This window comes from Channa argus, chromosome 12, assembly GCF_033026475.1.
Source record: "Channa argus isolate prfri chromosome 12, Channa argus male v1.0, whole genome shotgun sequence".
NCBI classification, from domain to species: Eukaryota; Metazoa; Chordata; class Actinopteri; order Anabantiformes; family Channidae; genus Channa; species Channa argus.
The window spans coordinates 16,696,968-16,723,579 of NC_090208.1; the positions used below are offsets into that span (position 1 = coordinate 16,696,968).

General features: G+C 38.8%; 1 protein-coding gene across 2 annotated transcripts in view; it reads right to left on the reverse strand.

The window, feature by feature from the left end:
• Positions 1-26,612, reverse strand: part of LOC137137296 (phosphofurin acidic cluster sorting protein 1) — a 51,573-nt gene that overhangs the window by 12,949 nt on the left and 12,012 nt on the right. For both annotated transcript variants that reach the window (XM_067523404.1, XM_067523403.1), the window contains exons 2-7: positions 9,341-9,428; positions 8,119-8,208; positions 7,325-7,450; positions 3,957-4,101; positions 3,765-3,856; positions 2,138-2,215 (exon numbers count right to left, since the gene is read on the reverse strand). In XM_067523404.1, coding sequence (XP_067379505.1) covers positions 2,138-2,215; positions 3,765-3,856; positions 3,957-4,101; positions 7,325-7,450; positions 8,119-8,208; positions 9,341-9,428 — 619 coding nt within the window. The remainder of the gene's footprint in view (positions 1-2,137; positions 2,216-3,764; positions 3,857-3,956; positions 4,102-7,324; positions 7,451-8,118; positions 8,209-9,340; positions 9,429-26,612) is intronic.

The window sequence follows — 26,612 nt, forward strand, 5'->3', positions numbered from 1 at the left end:
TTTGTTGGGGTTGTTAATACATTTCAATATTTCTGTCTGGTCATTTAATCCATAAACATCTTCTTAACTAATTCAGAAAACTAACTTATCATAATATACAAAAAAATGTAAAAATGTGAAACTGTGAGGTAGGAAAGTAGAGCCACCAATCCCAAAGTTTTTGGTTCAATTCCCGGCTCCTCCGGTCACATGTCCAAGTGTCCTTGAGCAAGACACTGAACCCCAACTTAGTTGCTCCCGTTGAGTGTTGGCAAGGTGCATAGCAGCTCCCCCATCGGTGCGTGAGTGAGTGTGTGATTGTGAGTACAAATGGGTGAATAATAAGAAGCAGTGTAAAGAGCTTTGACTGCCAATAGGTAAATGGTAAATGTTCTGCACTTATATAGCACTTTTCTACCTATTGGCACTCAAAACACTTTACACTGCTTTTATTCACCCATTCACACACACACACACACACACTCATACACCAATGGGGGAGCTGTTATGCAGCTGGCCAACACTCACCGGGAGCAACTAAGTTGGGGTTCAGTGTCTTGCTCAACATGTGACTGGAGGAGGTGGTGATTGAACCAACAACTGTGAGATTGGTGGACAATTGCTCCAACTTCCTGCGCCACAGTCGCCCGGTAGAAAAGCGCTATATAAGTACAGACCATTTACCATGTAATATAGTATACACTAATATGCAGTATTATATTAATACTATCAGTACATAAAATGAGAAATATCAAGAGGCCCATTTTTTGATGTTTACCTATAATTTTTTCACATTACAGCCCTATAAGGCATCATCATATTTCCAGTCAGTGCAGGAAATAACACTAAAACAAATTAGCTTTCATAAAGCTTTTATAGGGCTCATTAATTTCTATCTTTAATTTTGTTTGATTTAATTGGGACATGTTTTTGTTTCACTAGAAAAAGAGGGAAAAGGCGTATAACTTCTTTACAGTTTTTATCTTTGTTTTTCTTTTTAGTACTGAAGGCATTTTTGACATCAACAGCATCTTTTTTTAAGAGAATATTTTACAATAGTTGGCTGTGTGGAAACATACTGTACTTTGGGTAGGATTTACACTATGACGCTTATGTGGGTTCTCAGTAGACAAATCAGTAAAAAAATAAAAATAAAAAACATGAGCAAAATTTCATTAGCAACTTTATTGCATGTCTGTAGGGCTGTAGAGAGCTGGAGTGTTTCAAAGGTTGTGTCCTAATTTTCTCCAAGGAAGTGGAAGAGGTTCGACTTCAAGTTTTCCTATGGGGATTAAAATGTTTTTGTGTGTGTGTGTGTGTGTGTGTGTGTGTGTGTGTGTGTGTGTGTGTGTGTGTGTGTGTGTGTGTGTGTGTGTGTGTGTGTCTGCGCGCTAATTAAAGCACAGGGCAGAAGGTCTGTTGTAATGTTTTGTGTATTTATCCTTAAAGTGGCAGCAGTGCAGAATTATGGTTGTGTGTGTTGTCCACAGGTGATCGTGTTGGGGAGCAGCAGCGACAGCCACACTGAGACCTCTGCAGTACGCTCCATTTAAGACCTGCTGAAATAAACTACTCCTGACACAAACACACACACACACACACACACACACACACACACACACACACATACACACACAACTTGCCTTCTGTCCAATTGCAGGTTCATTGTAATTCTCATTGTTTGTGGTGCTGTGTATGTCTGTGTGTGTTTGCATAGGTGCTTGAGAAAGACAGGGAGTGTGCATCCATGCATCACTGGATTTGGTTAGTGTCTCTGTGGGTTCTTGTGGTGAGTTGTGTCAATGTTTTCCTGCTGGAAAATTGGCCTGAATTACACATATTGAGAATGAGAAGAGGAAAATAGATTTTTAGCAAACCAGCAGAGAAAGCAGAGGAGGGGGGTAAAGGAAGAATAAGAGGGAGAGAGGAGGAGGAAAGGTTGAATCAGGTGAAGAAAGTGGCTGCAGACGGTGGGGGAGGCTTGGAGAGTCTAGTTGAATCAATTTTATTTGGGCTTTTTCACAAAACTAGTTTTTTATCAAATTGCTTTAATGAAAAAATAAAAAACGAAAAAAGATAGAAAGAGAAAACTGAGAAAGACGGGGAGGGAACAAGGGGATAAATAAATGATGTGAGGACATTGAGGTGTTTTTCTTACTCGGGTGATGGCAGCGTTGGGAGGGAGCTTACGTCTCGGCTTCTTCTTCCTCACCTCGTCTTCTTCATCATATAGATACTAAGAGGCAAGCAAAGAGAAGGTGGGATTTTGTAACGCGTCATATACAGTACACTGTCTGAATGTTGTACATAATGTGTATTAATCCTTCGCTTAAAAATATTCCCCAACAAATGCTCAATTGTTAAAGTCAAGTTTGTGTGAACCATGCTGAGTCATTTATAATAAAACATGTTTGAGAGCTATTTTTAAGACTTATCACTTACATGGTTTAAAAAGTGTAGAGATATGGGCTGATTTTAAGATTTACATTAGACTTATTGACAGTATGAAAAATGTAGAACAACACCAGCTTTATCCTTTAACGTAACAGTATTAGACGAGACTTTTGTTGAACAAATTGTATTCATTCAATTGTATTGTAGAACACTGTACAACTCCAAGTAATTGATGACACGTGGGAATATAAAAAAATACAGTAGCAGTCAAGTAGTATCGGAGAGAACAAGACATGAGCAGTCAGTCGATAACCAGACAGACAGGTCAAGTCATCTTTTTTAATTATTACCTGATAGACTGACTGCCCTGTCTGACTTTTTTTAACTGATCTTGCCATGTTCCCAATCTAAGAGATTATTGTTGTTGCCCAATGTTATTATCAACAATAGAAATAATGTCCCACACTACAAAAAAAAGATCCCAGATGTAATGAACTTAAAGTTGAAACTGAGCCACGACCTGTTAACTCTTCTCTCAGTGTTTCACTCAGCCTCCTGCCCCACACCCTCTTTATCCTCTTTCCCACTGCTCAGCTGCTCTCCATTCCTCCTTTTAGCCTTTTCAGTGCCTTTTCCCTTCGATCTCAGTCCTCTGTCTGTTCACTCCTTACACTCCGTCCTTTCAATCTCTCGCACCAATTGGGCACCAAGTCCCATCACATGCCCTGAGCGGCATCACTTTTTCGCTCACAGAAAGACGGTGACATAAAGAAGAAGAATAAACAAAAAACAAGACTAAAAAAGTTCTCTCTGCTTAAGCTCACACCAACAGTTGGTTTGTGAACTTGTCCCCTTGTTTAAATACAGTATTTCCAAAAGATGAAAATAGGGCAAAACAGAAACAAAAAGTTCGCAAGGTTTCAGGCTGGATTTTCTGTGCTATTTTACTGTGTATTAAGGGAAAACCCCTAATTTTACCTATAAATTAAAGTGAACATGCATCCGAAAAATCTTGCACGTTTGCTTCAGAAATGCCAAGAATAATAAGATTTTATCAAACGTGGCTAACAATGTATTTTACGGGTAATAAAATAAAAACTGGACGATTTTATACCATACTCACGGTCACCTGGTTTAAGCAGCAGATATCATAGTACTCATAGTATCATAGATCAGACTCCTGATCATCTTAAAAAGCTGAACTGCACAACTGTAACAAACAGGACAGAGCTCCCTAAATCATACACCACAGTGCGTATTTAGGACAAATCTAATTGCATTGTTTACACTACTTAATAAGCTGATAAGACACACAGGAAGACAGTTTAGTAACCATGGCATTAATCAGAATGATGAAATGACTGTGTGCGGCAGCCACTATCCAAACATACCTGTCCATGAACGGGGTCATCGCTGCCCTCCTGTTCCGAGGAGTAGCTCTCTTCCTCTTCTTCAGAGTAGTTGTCGATGTCTGGAGAACGATCTAGATAATAAAGAAACAAACAACCAAAGAACAGTGACATGGGGGGAGGACAAAGACAGAAAAGATAAAGCAATGGGACACTTAAAAAACCATTCCTCACCGGACATCTTGGCTTTGGGTGCCTCATGGTCGATGGGCTGACTGGACAGGGAGTAGACTCGGATCTCAGCGACAGGCACAGAGGCGTCTTTCAGCTGGCTGTGGAGCCCCAGCACCTGTGCCCCCTCACTAGGGTGCTGCATCACCTGTAAAGAAGAAAAACAGATAAGGCCATGTCAGATCGCAATGCAGTGAACTTAAATCTCCTTTTGAATTCAACATATAAAACAACTCACTAAACCCTTATTTTGTTTGAATAAAAACCTCACACTGTCCAAAAGCAGTTGAGATGCATCTTTATGGTAACACAGTAGCATTCAAGGATTGAAGGAAAGATTCATACACCTTTGTATACACTCACATCAGGGCGAAAGAGTTGACAACTTATTCAAACAGCATTTGAAGAAGAAGAAGAACAGGAGAATGAGGGAGAGAGACAGACTGGAGAGACTCAAAAGAATACGCAGGCAGAGAGAAAGGTTAGACAGCAGCAAAAGAAGAAATGAGGACAGATGCAAAGCAGATGTCAAAAAAAGAGGATGACAAATGAACAAGGAAGGAAAAAAATGAGGCTGAAAAAGATAAACAAAAATAGGAGCCAGGGATTAACAAAAATCAAAGGCGTCAACTGATATGTGAAAATGAGAGGCAGCAAAATTCCTTTGGCTCTGTAGCTGCAGGAAACAGCAGCATCATGTCTCCTGAGTGTGTGTGTGTGTGTGTGTTTGTGTGTGTGTGTGTGTGTGTCTAAATGAGTGACACCCCAGCCTCTCAACAGTCTGATCACACCCGGAGAGTTAACAAAATCTGAGCAGCTTATCATGGAGACAGTCTCACCCACACATTAAACAGAGACATTACCGATATACATCCGTCTGCTTGGCTGAGGTTCTGCTAACCTGCCTAAGGTTCTTTAAATGCTGCTGCTGGTAGCTTTCTAAATTATCAGGCTGTTATGCAAACATAAAGATGGAATTTGTATATTTCATGAGAGAAACCAATGTCCTTTTTTTCTGTAGCTGATTTTTCCCATGAAGAGACTTAACCCACTGATAGATTTAATGCAGGTTCATCTTCTGAAACTCGCCCGCAGCTTTTAAATTTCCATTTAAAAAAAAAAAAAAAAGAGCTCACAGTGCTCACCACTGCATTATGCTGAACAGCGTGCAGTAAATTATTTCCACAAACGTACTTTTATCACTCAGATAATTACAGCTTTTGAGCGTGACTATTTTCTCTTTCCAGTACTCCACAAATCATGTGCTCTGGGTGGCATAGAAGTAGCAAAATAAAATTTGAGGTAAAGCAATTTGAAGTGAAAAAGGGAAAAATAACATGTTTTTCAACATGTTTATCAAAACTGGAAAATCAGCAAACATGAAGAAAAGATTTCTCATTATTAAGAATGTTCACAAAGGAATTTCATGTTAAATCTGCTTTTATATCTCACTAAAATAAAAATTACTGTCCAGATCATAAAAGCACAACAAGTAACATTTTAGACTGTGTTATTTTTAGTTATTCTCACCTACTTTTGTAAAATGATAGATCATTAGTGGTGACATTATGGTGCACTTAAAAATAGCAGCCACAAACAACTTTAAACAACCTCTCTCCACAATAGACAAAATATGAAACATGCAATTTTAAGTGAAGTGTTTGGCTTTGCCATCTGCAGTCTAAATACTTCTACAGTTCAATACACTCAGTGGTTTTTGCTGCTACAAACCTTTTAATCGGGTACAATGATTCAATGAAGAGTGCGACAGGACAGACTCGAGAGAATCTTGGACGAAGAGGGGAACCACATTCTTACAACCCCTGCTGGGTCAGTGGAAACTAAGATACACAATGCCGCCAAAAAGCCATTTCTTTAGGATGTACAAACTGAAAATCCAAGTGTGTTTCTGATATGCGTACGGTGCTTTAGCCAGAATATGGCAGCAGTTGGCTGGTGCAGGTGCTCTTACTGTGACTAAGAAGGAAATGAGTTTTAACCTTTCTCTCCTTAAAGGACTTTGCAGTGAGACAGTTTGTTCAAGGTGTTTTACACTGTAAATAATAAAGATTTAGTCTTCAGTAGAAGAAAACCTTCACATATGCACACTCAAGTACACACAGACACACACAGATACCATAAATCACAAGCCTTTTATAACGGCTTCATAACGTGGAAGAAAGAAAATACAAGAAGCTTTTGGCAGAAGGGGCCACAATTTAATTGTAGCTTCGATTTATTACGAGATTTACAGTGGCCAAGGGCAGAACACTCGGCCAAAGATCAAAATCCAGCGTCTGATTTTAAAGTGCACTTGCTTAAAATGAGTTTATTTGAAGGTCAAGGAGGAATATTATTAGCATGAGAGAAACAGTCCCTTTATTTTTGTTTATATTAGATTAGAAAACACTTGGTGACAACATCCGATGAAATGAAGGTAAACTGAGATTGGATTGAGAAAGGAAGCAGAGGCTGCATCTTTAGGGAAATGAGCCGGTGACCGGCAGTTTATTGGGTCAACAGCTCCAATCAGTTGGGACATTTGTCTGGCCGAACAGGATGAGACTCCATTGACTCGACAACTTGCAGCTGACATGCCCTCAAACAAGCAGCTTAACCTCCATCTGCTGCTGTGGAGGTGATCTGGGCTGAAAATGTCCCAAGTGTTTGTAATGTAACATTTCCTCCATCCATCAATCTATTAAATATTTTCTATTTTAAAACAGTTTTCTAATGGATTTTGTGTTTCTATGATCTCACCTGTTTATTATACTTTAATTAGGAGTTAGTCAAGTTTAGAGTTGAAACTATTGGTTGATTAATCACTAGAATCAATAGAACAATAATTGTAGATCAACTTAATCATCTATTAATAGAAAGTTTTAATTTGGTCAATGTGATAGTAAACAGAATAGTCCCAGGTTGTTGGATTAAATAAGGTTTAAATAAGGACATCATCTTGGCTATTAGGAATTTATGTTGTCAATTTCCAATATTTTCTGTGACCAAATGCATAAATGGTAAGGTTAGGATTTAGTCTTCCAATGATTCCAGTGTTTGATTGATTCTAAATATTTAAATAAATAATAACAAATGCCCAGATGTATTCACTGTTAAAAATAAAAAGACTTGTTTATAATATTTAAAGGTAATGACTTAAAATAGATAAAGATAATGTATACTGTGTTTTAGCAAAACTGTTTCTTCTTTCTAAATAAAAACCCACTTGCTATCACTTCCTTTAAACACGTCCTAGGAAAAGTGGGCTACTGACGAAAGCAGAAGTAAAACCTGACGTATACAGTCCAGAAAAGCAGATGCTAAAACTTGCATTTCAATCCCATTATTTTGCATATTTGAAACTGTGATACCTCGGCCATGTTGATAAGTCCCAGGGCCAGTGTCTTGTAGCCCAGGATGGTGCGGTTCTTGTATCGCTTCCGGCGCTGTAGCATGATCTGCAGCTTGTTGGCATCCCTCTTCAGGAAGTGTGGGTACTGCAGGAGCAAACACATTTACCATGACATAGACAAAAAACAGCTAGTAGGTGTATAATTGACTTACTATATGGGACTTTCAAACTGCGGCATTTTTCATCACTAAATATCACTCTATGACTGAGCCAAACAGACTCATGAGCTAAATCTGCTCCTCTGTTTTAATAGGTAAAAATGCCTACAGTGTCCACTGGGAGCTGCATAAGCTACTCAAAATAGTCCAGAAAATATAGAAGACTAATGGATCTGGTTCTCTAGCAAAATACGGGGAGTTGCTTTTCGATTTACTGGCCCAGACTGAAATATCTTCACATCAAGTTAGTGGCACAAAATTTTCAAAACTCAAATTTTGATGAAGATCAATCGTGTGAGTGAGTTTCTGGAGCCTGCCCGTCCCTCTAGTGCCATGAGGTTGACATTTGTAGTTTTTAGGCCTCAATCAAAACAATATGACACTTACTGCTGCCAACAATGTGTGAAAACAGCTGTACTAAAACTGGCATCCATTCTTCCAGCCTGTTCATATCTGATCACAGCTGTGCATCAAATATGGTGTTATATTCTACAAGGAGCAGGCACATGATTTCTTCCTCCAAAACCCCAAATACAGCTTGGCATTAAAACAGTTTACTTTAAATATCTGTCGACCTCTCTAAACCTGTCTTTACCTGAAGGGAGAAGGTGAGCTGTAAATCAGTCTCCGTCAGCCCTGCCGAGGACAACAGGATCTCATTGGAGCGCAGGATTCGCTTGGAGCCCTAAGGAGGCAGCAGAAGGACAGACAGAGAGAAAAGACAAAGAGCATAATGTCATTGGGGTTGAGAGAGAAAGGGGGGACAGATAGAAATATTTCTACTTGCCCGCCTCAGTTTACTCCACCAGAGTCAAAACAATGAGCTCTCATCAGCCACATGCTGAGCGTGAAGAGCGTGGGAATGAAGGAGGCCGAGAAAAAGGGAGGTGAAGAAGATGAAATTGACTGATAGGAAGGATGAGAGAGGGACGACTGAGAAAGTGGCAGCAGCATCATGGAAAAAGATTTAAAACAGCTCAAAGTGTATTGTGTGCCAGAAACAGAGAATTTAGTGGTTTACGTAGGAAGAAAACAAAATGGAGGCAATAAAGAAGCCAAAGAGCTGGAAACTGGGAGTGAAGCCAGACCATTCAAAAAGGAATGTAAACATCTAAATCTGCATAACCTCAAAAGTTAGAAAAAATGTTTTGGATTTACATGTAAATATGAAAAGGGGGTAGGACAAAGAGCGGATTAAACCCTAAGAAAGGTGAAGCTTACGAGAAAACAGACACAACAGAGACAAAAAGCATGTCATGAAAAGAACAAAATCAAGTACCAGAAAAAAACAAATACACTAAGGTTAAAAAGCGTTGACAATCATATGTTGTGAGGTGCCTGAACAAACTCACAGTGTATGCACTGCTGACTCAATATTGAACTTCTAATACCAACACGCTTCGAGCAATGAAGCTGGAAAGAGCCCTGCTCTCTTCAAGTACAAGCAATTTAGTGTACATCCAACTGTGGAGGAGCTGCAGAAAGGGTTTTGGCTGTAAGAGAAGCGGGGGTGTCCAGATCTAATAGCCTGACTCAACAAAACACCACAACAGAAATAGTAAACAGGAACAAAGTGCTACTTTTGTGGTTAATTTAGCATCATTTCAACATCTACAGAGAGAAATGCCTAAAAACAAAGCTCAAGAATTAACCACAGAATCAAAGCTGAGATTGAAAATGTTTTAATTGTATCACGAATAAAACTAGTTCCTAAATTAGAATTGTTTTGAATTAATTGAATGAATTTTAAAGCCACCTTAGTTTTACCTTTGGATTAAATCATCATTATCTTATCAAGCTACAGTAATGTCTCATACCTGCAGTTTGACAGCGATGACCACAGATGTGAGGTCTTTATCCAGCTCCTTAAGCATGATCAGCTTCTTCAGAGTCAGGTTGAACAGCCTATAGGAAACACAGAAGGAGAATGAAATTAGATTTTTTATTTTCCTCTGTTTTTAAATGATGCCAGCCCTGCTGTCTAATTACTGCCCTTTACTATAACTAGACAAAAAAATGCATCGCAGAAAAGACAGTGTCAATGCAAAAAAATAATCACTTTGAAACTTTGTAGAATTCTTTATGTTTTGTTCCACAATATCAAAATAAAGCACAAACTTCCAAATGTATACGATGGGTTGAAAAGACTCCTATAAAAGACAGATCTCACATTTGATTCCAAAAAATTATCATCAGCATCATCACTCAGCACTCCAGTAAATTAATGAGCCTTTCAAACATTTCTATGTGCATTGAAAATTAAAATATAAACAAAAATATCTAAGAGCAAACATATAAAATCAAGATATTATAGAAGCTATCTGGAACTGAACTTTGGTCAACCCACAGTCCTGTATGAATCTTTGTTTTCCTTTAAGGAAATATTGAGCTCAGAAATTAGACGGCTCTCAGTCCACCACAAACACTATTGTGAAAAAGGTAAGCAAACACAATGTACTGTATACGGTTTCCTGAACAAAATGCACTTATGATGCCATGAACTCAGAAACAGCTAGTCATTTTGATAGTCTGTCATCCCCTTCGTGTTCCATCTTTACACCCTCTATCTTACAAGGACCATCAACTAAAGCAGAAATAAAATCAAAAAAATGACATTTAAAATAGGTGATTGATGCAGCTTTGTGTTTCAGCCGATGGAAAGCTGTTAAAAAAACAATTTAAAGCAGCCCATGATGGGAAGGAAACCGCTTGCTATTTTTGTCCCTTTTTCAACTGGAGCCAACATGTACGTCAGCAAAAACACACAAACTTGGATATCAGATGGAATCAGCACAGAAACAACAATTCAAATCCAACTTGCACCTCAACTGTGTGCTTCCTTCGGTTTAACTCGTTAAAATAAGAAATGCACACAAAATGCCTAAACTGTTCAAAATCACAGATACATGCAAGAGCAGAAGCACTTAACCAACTCAAGTGGAATCAGAGAAAAGACCAGTGCAGCACACCCAAACAGCGGCTGTAGAGCCAGGGGTCAGTCTGTTCAATAATTCATTTCCAGGGCTTTAGAGACAGAAAGTAAACCACTAAAATAGAGCTGGCAGGGCTGTCTGGGGGATATCAAGAAAAGAAGTAAAAGAAATAAAGAGAGAGAGGGAGAGAAAGAGATGCAGGAAAGAGTATAGACAGTATGCAGGAAACAAGCAAATACAGACAAGCTGACAAAACTTCAGACTGAGAAGAAATGAAAAAAAGACATTGTAGGGAGATGAAGGACAAAAAAACGGAGATGCACAGAGAGCAATGAATACAGAGGGAAGGAAACAACAGCAGACACAAAGAAGGGAAAAGGGAGGACACAGAAAGAGACATGGCAATTGAGGGAGACATCAACAGAGCAAATAGAGGTCTGGGGACGACACACGCTGACACAACGTGATGAGAAAAAGATGAACTGTCTGCCATCGCAAATATGAAAAGAGAAATAGCCTTTTTATCCTAGAAGCATCTCATTGTATTCAAAGACAGACAGAAGAGAGTGGAAATATGATTTTTTTTTCTTTTTGATGTTAATTATTGTGTGTCACAAGATGATATACACCTGAAAACAGCCGTTCACTCAAAGAAATTGTAAATATTTTTAAATAATTTTAGGATTATAAAATGAATTTTTAAAATCTGTATATTTCTTGATCTCCAGTTTAGACAAAGGAAAATAAAATTAAATATGAAGAGAAATTAGTATACTGTGCATTAGACAAATAGGACTATAAAAAAAGCCTTAATGAAAACTGCAAAACCACTACAAAGATTAGTCACTCAGACAAGAGTGAGGCTATATGATGACATCTAGAGGGAAAAACTCTTCCACTCTCAAACACACACACATACACACACAGTTGTAAGTCAGCATCTCATGACAAATACAAAGATTAAAGGAAGCCGAAGTGGTAAGAAAAAAATTGCAGGCCTGATCCAAACACACCTCTCCATCCTCAACTCTGTCTCATCTCACTTGGTCCTTCCTCCAAATCCACCCCACTTACAGCCCTTTATTTTTTTCTTTTTGTACTCAGGTCCTAACTCAGACATTGACAAGTGGCCTCGACTGCTGATGTAACAGCAGAAATACTCAGCGACAAACACAGAAAGCTTCTCTCCTCAATCTCAAGGTTTTCTGCACAAGATCAAAGTGAAAAGGCTAAGTCTAAGAATAAAAACCAACCACTTTTTTTCCTCGGATACAGAAAGGGCAGCAAAGTACAGCTTCTGCCCACACCTGCTGGATCTGATTGAAGTAAGTCAAGGTGGATAGGAGGCAGAGGAAGCCCGGGTCCCTAGGGGCAATTTGAAACAGGACTGAAACACCCAAGGTATGCCATTAGGGAGGCAGAATGAGAGAGAAGTCCCCTGTCTGTCCCCTTGTAACTGCTTAGAGGGAACACTTGATAATGAGGGGTAGAGATAAAAAAAACTGAATTGGGATCAAGCCAAAAACAGTAATGAATTTTCTGTGTTTCCCTTAGAAAATCTTTCAGGCACGGTGGCAGAAGGATAATAGAGGTTGTGGGTCCACACACAAAGAAAGTTGGGGTATTTATTTCTTATGCAGCACCTTTGGTTGATAAATTCCATGTAAGGGTAAAATAAAACAAAGTGAATATTAACAAGATGTATTTATTGCACACAAATACCTTCTCCTGTATATCTCATTGGGGGCCTTAGTTAAAGCCCTGTGAGATGTTCCTCCTCTAACAGGCAGTTTATGCTGATGGCATATAGAACAGAATATTCCTGCCAGTTCTTCAATGTTTAACTGTGCTATTTTTAAAGTATAGCTTAAAAAAAAACAGGATTATAATAAAAAAAGTTCAACACTTTTCTATTTGAAACTTGTTATATATTTATGAGGGCAACAAACTGGAACTTACCATAGGTTGTCAGATATATCAGATTTAAAAAATCCCATGAATAAAATGTATTTTCGCTTATGTGTGGACTCATGTTTAAGTTTAAGTCCACATGTTTAAGTGACGTCTGTCTGCAGCCGTCTTTATTACTTTTCCATTAAAACGGTGCTTTACATTAATCTCTCACATAGAAACAAAACATCATAAATATTACTGCCATTCCAAAGCAAAGAAATACAGTTATAAGTTTCAAGCTGATCTTCAAACTGTAAACGACAGAGATTGTGATGTCATATTGTAGTTCGATTTTTATATATAGGTCAGCGGGTTAACTGTGTATATTAAAATATGAACAAATGACCCTTATACTGGAGATATCTGTTCACTTGAAGCTTTCAAGATAGCTTTAATGGGGAATCTGAAAGGATGACAATTTGTATGGAGTCAGTCGGGGAGGACACATCAGAGGGACATCCCTGGTGTCCACCTCGTAAGCTTGGTTGTGTTTCTCTCCCAAAGTGTGATGAATGACAAAGTGGAGGAGAAAAAAAACGTTTATGAAACCACTGAGGCCTCCCATCCTTGGACATCATAGCTGTGGGTTATGGCTTTTGAAGATCCTAAAACTCTGAGTTTGATGAATCAAGACTGAAGTGAGATTTCATATTAACAGTTCTAAGTCCCTCAAATCTAAGTAGTATCAAAATTATGTTAAATCTCTCAATCTCTCAATATACATATGAACACTTAGTACAAACTGCTCTCTTAATCAGCGGCTCAGTGGATCATTACCTACATGACGTAGCAGCTGAACAAACTCAAAATTTCCCTTAAGATAAATGTACATTACATACCTAAATAGGTTTTTTTGTTGCTCAATAAAAGGCCTGAACCTGTGGGATTTCAGCAAAGTCTACTTCTGCAAAGGCTGAAACACATGTTTTTCATTACAGCATCATGTAGAGATTCAATTTTACTTCTCCACTAAAAGGTGAAGGAGGTTTTTCTAAAGTAATGTGTAGAAACACAGAAAACAGGGTGGTATGGATAACTATGGTCCTCAGCTGTTAATTACATTAATTTTCTCACATTTCTCCCACAGTAGAATTACAATAACCCCTTGGTACTGTCCCTTAACTCTTCACTTATCTACTCTAAATCCCCTTCAGACGAGAACATCAGCCAAATACTTAAAACAAGAGCAAGAGCAAGAGGCTTTTCTGCCACCCAGTTACAGTAACTGAAGAGGGAATCACATGGTAAAAGTCAAAATAGTCTGTCTGCCACAAATGCTACCTGTCTGCTCCAGTCCTGAGTTCTATGCCCTGTCTCCACCACACTCTGGCAATGCTCCTCCACAGTCACTAAACATTATTATCAATCTGAACAAGACAAGGGCCAAGAATCTGCTTATGATGACAAGCAGTTGTACTTACAGTAGCATTTAACGCATACAGATTTGACTGTACAGTGATGACTGAAAAAATAGGAGCACAGCATCATATTTTTTACAGAAATAATTTTAAAGCCAATGCTACATTGTAACAGCTGGAATATAATTATAGACGCAATAGGTAATGGAAAGTAAAACAAAACAAATAGTCTTTTAGTGAGTTTAGTTTCACCAACATTTGGAATATTTACCACTAGGACATAATTCTCTTTGGAGTCTGATATTTGGGGCTCAAGAAATGAAGCCGATAGATCTGCTTTAGTAGGCTTTATCTACTTATCTACTGAATGTCAAAAAGCTGAGATAAGATTGTAGTGGGAGAAGCATACTAAGAGAGTGGAACTGCTTCTACCCCTTTTTAAGAAGAGGCTCAATGACATGATTGCCTGCCTATATTTACAGGAGGTCTCATATTGTGTTTCTGATTCCTGCAATAAATTTGCCATTGTGGGGGCCTTTCATCCATCACATTAGAAACTTACAACTCTGTGTTGTATTTTATGTTGGCAAGCTGTGGATTCACATGGCTGCGTTGGTTGTGTTCATCTGTTTGAAGATTTGTAAAATGTTTTAAGTACATTTTACAAAAAGTAAAAAGACATCTATTGGGAGGAGCAACTTAAACACACTTGTTTATCATTTGTTTCTCTAGTCACTGTCACTAGCTGGGTGGGACATCACTTTATGAGCTCATGTTCAGTAAGGTGTACAGTAGTAATTACTTATAAAGGCGTCCAAAACAGGCTTTTAACAACCTTTGTGTGTCTGATAATCACTGTGCCCTCTGCTTTAGTCACACAGCCTCACCTGGTAGAGGCTTAAATAAACTGTAAAAGGTAATAGCACATGGTGTTTGAGGAAGGTTTGCATCTTTTCAAGTGTATTCTGAAAGTCAGCAATGTGCCTCAATAAAAGCTGTTTAGCTGCTGTTTTAAATGTGCTACTGACAACGTCTAGACCAAGCTGCAGCTGCAAGAAGTTACCATCAAGCTGATGTGAAAGTTCCTCAGGCTGTAGTTCCCCTAATGGCTACTGGCTCCAAAAATACTGGGGAAAAAAAATCCCAAAACTTCACTTGCATCGTGTGTCAACATGTTTTTTAACAGAATAGTTTCACTTCTTTTAAAATTTATCTTGGCAATTTACCATCTACAGTACTGTGTTTTTTTAGTAATATTCATTTATTACTAAGCAAACATTTAGACACATAGAAAATTTATTAATTTTACCCGCCTGATGCCTCCTTTGTGCTCAAGCTCACATGTGGGGCTTACAGGTGTCTTGTGGATATTAGAATCATAATTGGCTTTGTGGATCAAGTATATACATTTATATATAAGCAAAACAAAATAAATCATACAGTATACAGACAATAAGAAGATGACAACTTAAAAACATTATACTGAGGCTGCCATCTGTGGCATCATCTAGTTTCACGAATCATTACATAAGACAGGTGAAAGAGCACATGAGGAAAACCTGTATGCAGAGAGTGTGCGTGTGTGTGTGCGTGTATCCTCAGTGGGTTACTGAGTGCATCGATTCGTCATAGAAAGTCTCCATGGTTCTACAGGACCAACTGGAGAAGACATCACTGGCTGAGTCATCATGGCTGAATAAATGTTAAATGCCCCTGTGGCTGATAACGCTTCGTGTTTCCCCAGCAGCCATTTGTTTTTCTGTTTAGCGAAGAAGGCATAGGTAGATAAAAGAAGGGAGGCTGAGAGTGGTTCGATAATGTCTGTGGGAAGACTGACCTCTGACATTCTGCAAAGGCCAATCTCTAATGAAACACAGTCAAAGATTCTAAATGTGGCTGCAAACACACAAACACATAAAACAATCACAAAGTCAACGAAAAAAAGAAAAGTTAAAGCAAGATGCAAAATAAGTACTTAGCCTTGACTAGAGCTACACAATAATGGAAGAAAAAAAAAACGGACGTCATACTTTTCTGTTAAATTACAACTTTCACCAGTTACTTTAGAATGTTTGGGATAATTTTGTTGCTACAACTCCACTGAACTACAGTTTGAACAGTCCGTAAAAGCCACGCAAATCGAGTTAATGGCGTGCAAGCAGGAGGCCGAGCACATCTACTGAACAAATGTCACTCATGTTCAGTTAGTGATGCTCAATTTCACTTTCTAAGATGCAAGCAAATATGCTCAGTTTACCAAAAAGAAAAGAACAAAAACAAAAATATAACCAATATGCAACGGATTAGACTAATTATCTTGGAGATCACTCAAATGAGTTTTCTTTTGTATCAAGAAGACAAATTAGTGGGAGCATTTCTTTACTTTACAGGGCACATCCTTGTATTGTGACCTATACTGTAGCTTGTCCTTGATATATGACATATAGACATGTTTTCACGTCATTATGAGTTATTGGATGTACAATAATTGTAAAATTGCAAATTTAAAAATTCAAAATTTAATTTATAACATTACAGTGCAGACATTGAAGGGGAATAATTCTATGGTGACGGTAAGGCTACTTTTTTTGGTCTTGTTATTGCATATTTCCCAACTAAGTAGTATCCAGTCCATAAAATCTCAAAAAGGTCAAAACTTCCACTAATAATTTCCCAGAGCCTAAAGTGACCTCTTCAAAATGGCTTTATTTGTGAGAACATGTGAAAAGATTTGCACTCAGTGTCTGGTTAGATGCAAAAGACTCAAATATTAGCTCTCTAATAAGTGATAATTTGCTACATTGGCAGCAATATATGCAGGCCATGCCAGGGTAACTTTCCAGAGTTCTAAAAAAAATAAAAAAAATAAGACATTTTAAAACCACCGGGCTGTAAATCCACCAACTGGACTACATTGTACTTGTAGATAACAACACAGCATCACCAGGGCAGCCAACTGCATTTTTTTCTGCAGGACAAACACCTGTCATTTACATTAAGTCATTTGGGAAATCATTTCATTCAAAGTGAGGTACAAGTGAGGTACAAGGCAGAAAAAAAATCTAGGTCAAAGAAAAAACATTAAAGCAAAGTGTTTTACTGTTTCATGAGGTGTAGGTGGATAAAAGAACATATTTTTAATAGATTAAGTACATACGAAGTTGTGGAAGAATTCTGTTTTCAGCATTTTTTAATGTGAGGCTGCTGACAGTGCAGAGTTTGGTTACTCATTCCACCATGGTGGAACCACTGAGCTGAAGTGTTTTGCTTGGAATATTTTGTGTGGTGATGGGACGCCCAGAAGCAATTTGTTGGCAGAGCCCAGTGAGCAGGAGAGATTGAAGATCTGAATGAGGGAAATTAGGTAGGCAAGAGACAGAGCTTTGCACCTTATGTGGGCAAATACGGGAAGCCAGTGGAGAAATCTGAACAGTGGTGTGACAGGAGTCATTTTTGGCTGATTAAAATGAGATGTGCTGGTGCATTTTGGATCATCTGGAGGGGTTAATTTGTGCGTGTGTGTGTGTGTGTGTGTGTGTGTGTGTGTGTGTGTGTGTGTGTGTGTGTGTGTGTGTGTGTGTGTGTGTGTGTGTGTGTGTGTAGGAAGGTGCCTATGGTTCCCTTGACAACAGTACAACATAGGAAGTGTGACCTTGCAATGTCATACAAGAAAAACAACAAGCTATGTAGACAGTAGGGAGGGAAACAGACCTTCATGCCATGTCCTCTTATTTATTTTCCCTTCTTTAATCTTTAACCCTCTTTGATCTTTGCTTCTCCCATCTGAGCCCAACACTCTGCTCACGTCTTTTTCCCTTTCCCTACTCTTGCCATCCTCCCTCTGTAATGCAACTCTTCTTCCCTTGAACACACTTTCTGCCTCATCTACTTGCTTAAGTAATGTGACATCTCCCTTCTCCCCTTGGTAATTGTAATCAATGGCAGTGAAGGTTCTGTCGCTGACAGAAAGAGTGAGAATCTTACCCTCCTCCTTTATTTGCCTCCCCTGCTCCTCTCTTCCAAACTCATCATCATTCCATTACATGGATTAGTCGGTCCCTGACACACACCCGGGCCAACCTCTGCTCATTTTGGAGACAGAATAACGCATACACATAGTGAGATCCGATATCTTGTAGATGACAGAAATATTATCCTGAATCAATGCCAATTTCATCACAATGTTAAGTGAATTTCACAGCAATTTTTGAAAGGACCTAATAATTAAAATTAAAATAAGATTGTCTAAAAATCTAACTGAAAATGAGTAAATCGATAAAACACAAAATCTGAAGAACGTTTGAAGTACCTATTATATATGGCATCACCATACTTATGTAATTAAATAAAACATAAAGAGCACAAATGTTCGCTCTATAATGCATTACCTGAAATATATCAAACTGAACAAAGTTAAAAAACACCACAGAGCAGAGCCACCACTCAGTCGCTGTGGTTTTCATTTTGAGGACATTAATGAGAAAAAAAAATCAATTTGACAGTTTGACAGGGATTTTGGAAATGTGACTGGGGGCTGACTGACTGGATGTACAGTAGAGCGTAATAACAACCTACTGTACATCATCATTTGGGCAAAGAATATTTCCAGAATGTTTCATAGTAATAATTGTTCTAATATTTCAAATACAGAGCAGAAACATGGTATAACGGAAACCAAACTACAGACACACATGAAAACGTGGACAAACAAACAACACTCACTCAGCAGTTAATGCCATATGCTGCATGCGAAACTAGGACTGCATAAAAAAACATATGGGGACCTTTCCCCTTAATCCACTTCTTTACATTTACAGTCACTTTGAAGATGCATGGCTAAGCTTTGTGGTGTCACACACACACGTATGTTAACCTAGAGAACATTTTCATAGCCTCCAAAAACCAGGAGAACCACAAACAATTAACTCTGATCCCTTGAATGTGTGTGGGGATTTTTATGGCATGAAATAGGAGCAGGGCTGGGGGTCGAGGTGGTGGATTGATACCAAGGTCCTTGGTGGGCTTATTTGTTGACTTCACACACACACAAACCACACCTGCACACTTACACTCTAAGTCCAGATCACACACTGTAAAGACAGAGAGGCTGGAGAAGTTACAGAAAGATTGGACGTGAATGAAGACAGAGTCAACAATATCTCTTGTAGACACTTACAGGAAGCAAAACTAGCAAGCATGTGGTTCCTTAATAACACTCCTAAAATAGCTCTCGGCTGAGGGGAGAAAGCCTGTAAAGATGTCAGTAGTTTTTGGCAGAACAGCAGTGAATAACTTTCCTCTTCTTGCTTTTGCATTAGTGTGCATAGCATAATACCTTTGAAAACAGATCTGAAGCTCTCAATGTGCATTAAAACAAGAGGGTGAGCGGCAGAAGAGCACGTAGCCTGCGAAGTGTAAATGCGCTTTAACTGGTGGAACAACACGCGATGTGTTTAATACTTGACATTTGCAAATTGTAGACCACATATTTAAAATATGTTTGTCATATGTGAGCCGTGAAAAGTGGCAAGGTGAGCTTCTGCACAGCAACACGTGGAACTATGTAGAATAATTTTGGCACAACAACTACAGGACAACCTAACCCGAACTGTCTGAAGACTGCATTTACACAATTGTCAATGAACCACAGGGTCAATAGTTCAACTCCCAGATGCTTGGCTACTTCTTCTTAGGTCATTTTGCATAAAAGCATCTACTGAATGATAATTGTAATGCTCACTTAGTATCATTAGAGTTGTAATACTGGTAATTATTTGATACCCATGGATTAATGGTAAATAGTATGAACTAATCACAAACTAACCAACCATGTTTTGGATATAAGAAACCAGAAATATGTTACCAAAAATATACAAAAATTACAAATATGACCTGACATATATAAATGCTACAGAGTGATAACATCGGGACAACACATAACACAAATCAATACAGCATTTTACTGCAGAAAACATACATTGTGCAGAGTCCTAAAATAATGAATTGGCTGGACATCAAAGTTACCATGTTTTCTAACATTCTATCCTAAAATGTTCACTTTTCCAAGGTTGTGCTCCTGTGGAGGGGGTTTGAAAAGAATTCAAACCCCCTCCACAGGAGCACAACCTGCTTGCAGAACTAAATGAGTCATAAAGCTCTGCAGTCTGCTCTGCTTCTCCATGACCCTGTGACAACTCTGGGACAGCCAATGAGCTACCGGAGGAGGAGGGACCTTTAGAGCAGCAAAGAGAGGAAGGTTTGGTGTTGGGTGGCCCCAGACATCAGTCACAGAATAGAAAAATTGTGTTAGGGCTAAAGATGGGGTTGGAGCAAAGCTGAGAGTTAGAATGGTGTGTCTGTGCAGGTGTGTGTGTGTGTGTGCGCATAGGCTATATCCCCTACTCTGGTCTTATTTAGCATGCTGGTCACAGCCGCAGTCAGTCTCCAGTGTGGCTGAGGCTTTCTTGAACACAGTGATGCAGCAGAAACATAGAACATTAATGTTGAATATTCCTAAACAATCTCCAAAGGACAGATTTTTTCAGTAATTGTTTCTCTTAATAAGCTGTTTTAAGCTTGGCTTTGCATTTCAACTTACAACCAGGAAAAACACAGCTCTGAACATCCCAAAAATCAAACCAAAATAACTCACTTAACATTCTATGTTTAACACATGGCAACTTGGCAACAGTGCATCCAGCCACCATCACGCCATCATCATAATCATCATCATCTTTGAGCCCAAGTATTATTAGTAAAGACATCACTAGCATCATCAGACAGCAGATTTTATATTAGAGATTTTGGTTGGCGTGTGTATTGAATAAATTCAGTGAAATAACAAGGTAAATCCAGAAAAAAAACCTGCATAAGAAGAAATATTGTTTGACAATGTCTGACTTATGGTGCAACGTATGTTATGGTTTAATTTTATGAACATCACATTCTCATATTGAAAACCCACTGTGGTAGTATTACTCCTCTAATGCAGCCTCACCATATAGCAACATATAGCAACAGCTTCTTATCAGTCACCGATGAAACCTCTGCATCATGGGCTCTGAGCTTTGAGTCAACACACACACACACACACACACAAACACACACACACAGTAGCAGTGGGAGCCCAGTTGAAAATAACCTCAGTTACAGACTGTATGGCCTTGTTTTAATTCAATTTCAAATCTCATCAATGTGTGTTCAAAGGGAGCACAGCCACCAATCCTGCTGACACACATTAGGAAATGACAGTGCTGTAGCTTATGATTGAGTACTGGGAGGGAAGCAAACAAACATGTACACAGAGGAAGCTAATTGTGGCTCCGCTCATCAATATGCATGAAAGCTTTAATATTTAGCTCTGACAAACAGAAGAACGAGGAGACAGATGGAACCAGAGAGAAAGAGGGAGAGAATTAGAGAAATTAAGACAAGCGGCAGGATAGCAGGGTCAGTAATCCACCAGCTTTTAATATAGTGCAAATCGATCAAAGCTCCATCCCTCCAGCCAGTTTAGGTATCCACAGTCAGTCTGTCTGCCAGATGGGTCATGTTGATATCTGAGACGCAAAATATCAAAATCTTTAGTTATTCAGATGTTTTTAGACATCTGGAAATACTTGTTTCTCACTGCAATGAACCTCGAAGCAACCAGAAAAAGACCAGATAATAAGTGCTCAGGTGCTCATATTTTCATATCTCCAGCTTTCACATTTGGGTGTCTAACAGGGTTAACTGTGATTAATTAGGGTTAACTGTTCGATTACACTGGTTACACAGGATCCAGGATTCCTGGATATCCTGCCTTAAAGGGCCAAGACACGAAATTATCGTCTGCTTAAAATAAATGTTTCTCCTATACCTCCTATCTCATCTCCAAGATCTGCACAATGAATTACAACAGGACATGAGTACATCTGATGCAAAACTCACCTTGACAGACAAGGTGAGATTCATTAAATGATAACAGGAAAAAGTGACATAGCACAAAATTATGTTTCATCAACTAATGGCTTTGGGAGTTGTCAGCCTCCTGTTGTCTTAACCAGAGCTTACATTATTTTGGTTTCAGACACGAGAGCTTTCATGGAAACTAGCAGAAGTGCTTTGTAAGTTCAGGTAAATTAGATGTGAAATGGAGCTGACCATCAATCCTGCCTGTCTCTGTTCCTCCTCTGTGACATTTCCTTTTTCCATGGTGTGTGTGTGTGTGTGTGTGTGTGTGTGTGTGTGTGTGTGTGTGTGTGTGTGTGTGTGTGTGTGTGTGTGTAAACTGGATCTATTAATAACACTGTCAGCCTGCACTTGACATTGTGAGTCTAAGTGTTTTTCCTTAAACTAAATAGATCCATTATCAATTTTGAAGGTGTGTTATAGAGGATGGTGGGCTCTTACAACAGGGGTCAAGGTCACACTGACACAACCCACAAGGAGCTCTTTAAATGTGTGTGTTTTACGGTGTGTGTGTTTGCTGTAGGCTCGTTGGCTTCTTGCTCTTACGCTTCTTACTTTTTTTTACCCACATTTAATCTTTTTTAGTAACACAAGCTGTCCACCACTGTCCTCCAACAAAAAACAGGACTATCTTTCCTTCTGCCCACTCCCTTCTCTCCATTCAAGGCTCTTCCAATTTCTCCCCTGGCAAGCCACACTTTTCCATCCTCTACATTTGTCTCATCTGAAAACGACATTTCTATCCATCCTGTAATCCTGCTCCTCCTTCTTGTACTGAACCCCCCTCATGTTTTTTTAATTGATAAACTGTTCCTTACTTCTTTAAGGACCTTTTACCTATAGCTCAATGTAGATCTCTCTTTTGCCCCATCTTTCTCCTACATTGGATTTGGATTGATTTTATTTTTTTATTACAGTCCAATCTGCCTTCCATGTGATCTCTCTTCTCCTTCCCATTTATCTCTACTTTATTATGCAGGGCCCCACTGATAACAGCCTCCCTCTGTCTTTAATACCAATAAGGCTCATTCAGTCCATGAAATTAAAATAACGACTTGCCAAATTTTTAATACATACATCTTTTTTGGGGGGTTTTCACTTGTTGCAAAGTAGTTAAGAGAGATTTCACATTGACTGTAAGGAACGTCTGCCTTTCCTTAAAAAAAGCTTGTTGTTTAAACCACATTCAGTTCAAGGCATTTTGTGTTTACAGCAGCAGCAGTTTTAACAGTTTTAAAGGGATGTGACTGTCGCCACCATGGACTAATGTTATCGAATGAGTGTGCTGTGTATTCAAACATCCAGTTTTGATTCTGACTTCAGAGGTTCCTTAAATTCTCACAGGATTTCCTGTCTGTCTCTGTACAGCCATTTCCTGAATAAAGACAAAAGTCCAAAAATTCCTAAAAATACGAACAGGATAGACAGACGTCACACTACTGTCCACACTGTCAAAATGAAAAATCAGGACTTCCTACTGTATGATGTAACAGAGGCAGGCTGCCTCCTCTTAAAGAAGGACCACCTAAACTAACATTAGAAATAAGAAAACGCTAATTTAAATTTGACATATTGGCCATTATTAGTGTATTGTACATATGCAGGTATAGTCTGATAGCCAATATGTTAAAAGAAGTTGTACAGAAATAAATGTGAGTTAACAGTCTATCAGAAAGCCCTTACCAAAAAGTTCATTTTCCTCTACAAATGACCTGCTCAGGGTGTATGTTGCTTTTAGCTTCCAACTTTAGTCAGTCCTTTTATGAAATTAAACATTAGGCTTCAGGGAAACCAAGCAGATGTACTGTATTACTCAGCAAATGCTAGATATTCAATATAACTAAATTAAATCACGAGACAAGATGCGTCAGGGTCTATTTGATTCAACTCCAGGTGTGACACCAACTGAGGCAGATTGTACTACTTCCAACAACTGATTTTCTGGGGAATGTCCCCTGCGTGTGATGAAAAAACTGCAACATCACGATCCAAAAACTTTCTGTACAATTTAAAATATTCAAATATTTAAAAAACTGATCTTACAGTGTGTAGAGATGCTAAACAAACCCAAACCAAGACTTCTAAGCTCACTGCAAGAGCATGCAATAACACACACTGGCTGGTAGTCACCCCCTTCCAACACACACATATACACACTCACACTCACACACACACCTACTTTGCCCTCTCTGTGTCATTTCAACTTGTGATGAGAGGATCTCCCACGCTTGCATGTGTGTTTCCGCTGATGAATAAGCACGAGTCTGCCAGCAAATGAATGTGTGCTAAGAAACAAAAAGTGTGTAAATGTATGTGTCAGTCAGAGTGTGTGGGAGAAACTGCCAGAAACCGAGTGGGTGAGTGCACATTGGCATAAGTAGGTTACAGGTAATACATTACATGATTGTAGTGTATGAACCATATGAACAATATATGAACCACTGAATGTGCATTCTGTGGTTTTCCCGTGCAGATATAAGGCACTTAGTGTGTGAGGCTTTTGGTGTGTGTTTTCTTGTTCTTGGGTTGTGACTCATATTTAATCTAAAGGAAAAGCAGAAGTGATTCCTCCAGAATAGCAGAAATATATATCTATATATGCTGCGTGCGTGTAGACCTATTGCTCACCACATAAAGACCAATTCCTACCATGGCTCTTCAATGTGTGCTATTGCCCACAGCAGGAGAGCTATTTGAGCGTGTGACTGCATGTAGGTGGGTGGGCACTTCATTTTTCTGATGTTGTTGTACTAAGTATGCGTATTGGTATGTGGGAGGCTGTTGCCTCATTTTGGAAGGAACTACAGTTATCTGTGCCATGTGTGTTTGTAAATGTGAGTTTAGAAGCTATTAATCAAATACCCAGATAAACTTAAAATTGAGAAAGAGGGAGGACAGCAGAGGAGAGAAAGAGTAAATAAACATCTATGACCATAAGCGTTTTGGACAGTTCAGTAATTCAGTGTTTGTGTGCCCAATGTGAAATGATGAAGAGGTAAAGAAAGAGAGTAAGTGCTAGAAAGAAAAAGAAATCACAAACCAGAAGATGAATTAAAAATTTGTCTTTTAATAATAGACACTGAGATAAAAAAAAACTATTTAAAAGAAAGGTAACACACATTGAAGATGTGAGAGAAAGTGAAGGTCAACAAAGGTGAGTCATGGTGTATTAACTTAACAGCAGTGTGATGATGAAGAGCTAAGAAACAGGAAAGGCAGGCACTCAAGTAGCTAGAGAAATATGTGTGTGTGTGTGTTTTTTCCCCGGGGACTAATGTGACATCTGCACACTAACGCGTAGCTCTGCTCTACATCTGATCTGGAAAAAAATATACAGATTACCAAAAAAAGGGTAAAAAATGGGCTCGCTGATCACATCCAATCTTCACTACAAACACAACCACACAGTAATACACTTATCAGACTATTATGTAACCATCTGAACAAATGGCTTGAAGAAATATACAAGCATAGTGTTTGTCTCTGCAATTGTGACAAATAGCAGCCTATGGCCTGAATTCAATCTGTGAAATGGAGCTTTATAAACCCAGAAGACACAGACATTATGATGTCTTCAAAGGTGTACCGATTTACTTTACTAGTATTTAGGATTGTTGAGATACATGCCAGTTTTTATTACAGAGCACAAAGGAGGTGTTTCAGTGACACAGTCCTCTTCATTGTGGTTAAGGTACAACAAGCAAAAGCAGGAACTTACAAAAAACATTCACTGTTGTTGTTGTTGTTGTTGTTGTTGTATTTGCAGGCAAAAGTACCTGACTGCACTGTGTACGGTGCTTTCCACTTCAAAAATCTTAATTACTTTAAAAGATTTTATGGGACTTTTTGGCCAAAAACTACCAGTCTAGTTGTAACATGTTACTTTGAGCAATTCCCAGTGTTTACAATTTTAGGACCACATGCAGTTTTAGAAATAAGAATCCAGATTGATGTAGATAACATACATTTGGTTACTACACCTAGTAGCTGCTAAGTTGAGATAAATTTTGATCGTCATTCATAAATGGTGGGCTAAAAACAAAACAATCCAACACAAAAACCTTACTGAGTATTAAAACTATATGTACTAACTTTATGATGATGTGATTATTCTCATAAACAACTACCTAAATAAATGTCGACATTGTTGCACAGCTTGTGAAGGAAGGTGAGTGTAAGCCCATCACAAGTGCAAAAACAATAGAAAAAGATGGCTTTGGCCTTCTCCTTTGTTTTTGAATACAACAGTCTCCAAAGTTAGTGCTTAGCTAGTGTTTAGCTTTTCTATTTGGTTATAATAAAAGCTTGAAACAGTTGCCAGAATATGACACAGCAGGGCAGTAAAAGAGCCCACAGTGCCAGATTTACGACAGCGGTTGAATCTACACCAGCTCATAGATCCGTAACGGCACCCTGGGTGTTGACTGCTCCAGAAACAGTGGCAGCAGAGGTGAGAGTGCGCTCAGTGGCAGATCCATCACAGCTGCTGGGGAAGAGAGGATGTGACTGTGGAGGAGAGCAGTAATGGTGGCAATGGGAGGAAGAACGCCAGCAGGGGAGGGGAGATCAGTAGAACGCAGGGGCCGAGTTATATATTAGACTAGAGACAAAAGAGCTCAGATTTTGCTGTATACGGTGGCGCAGCAGTGACCTGCAACCTTTGGGGAGAGGGGGATAAAGGAGAAGCGCATAAAGTACAGGAAAACAGGAAGGAGAAGAGAAAGATGAGGATGAATCATGTGTGACATAGTCAGTCCCTGTAAGAATTCACAATGTTGCGATTGCAACATCATAAAAACCTTTGCAACATGCATTATATTATTTTTTCGTTAAACCTGTCGTGAAATCAGGCATTTTAGGCAACATAAAAAAAGTGTGTGAAGTCCTGCAGG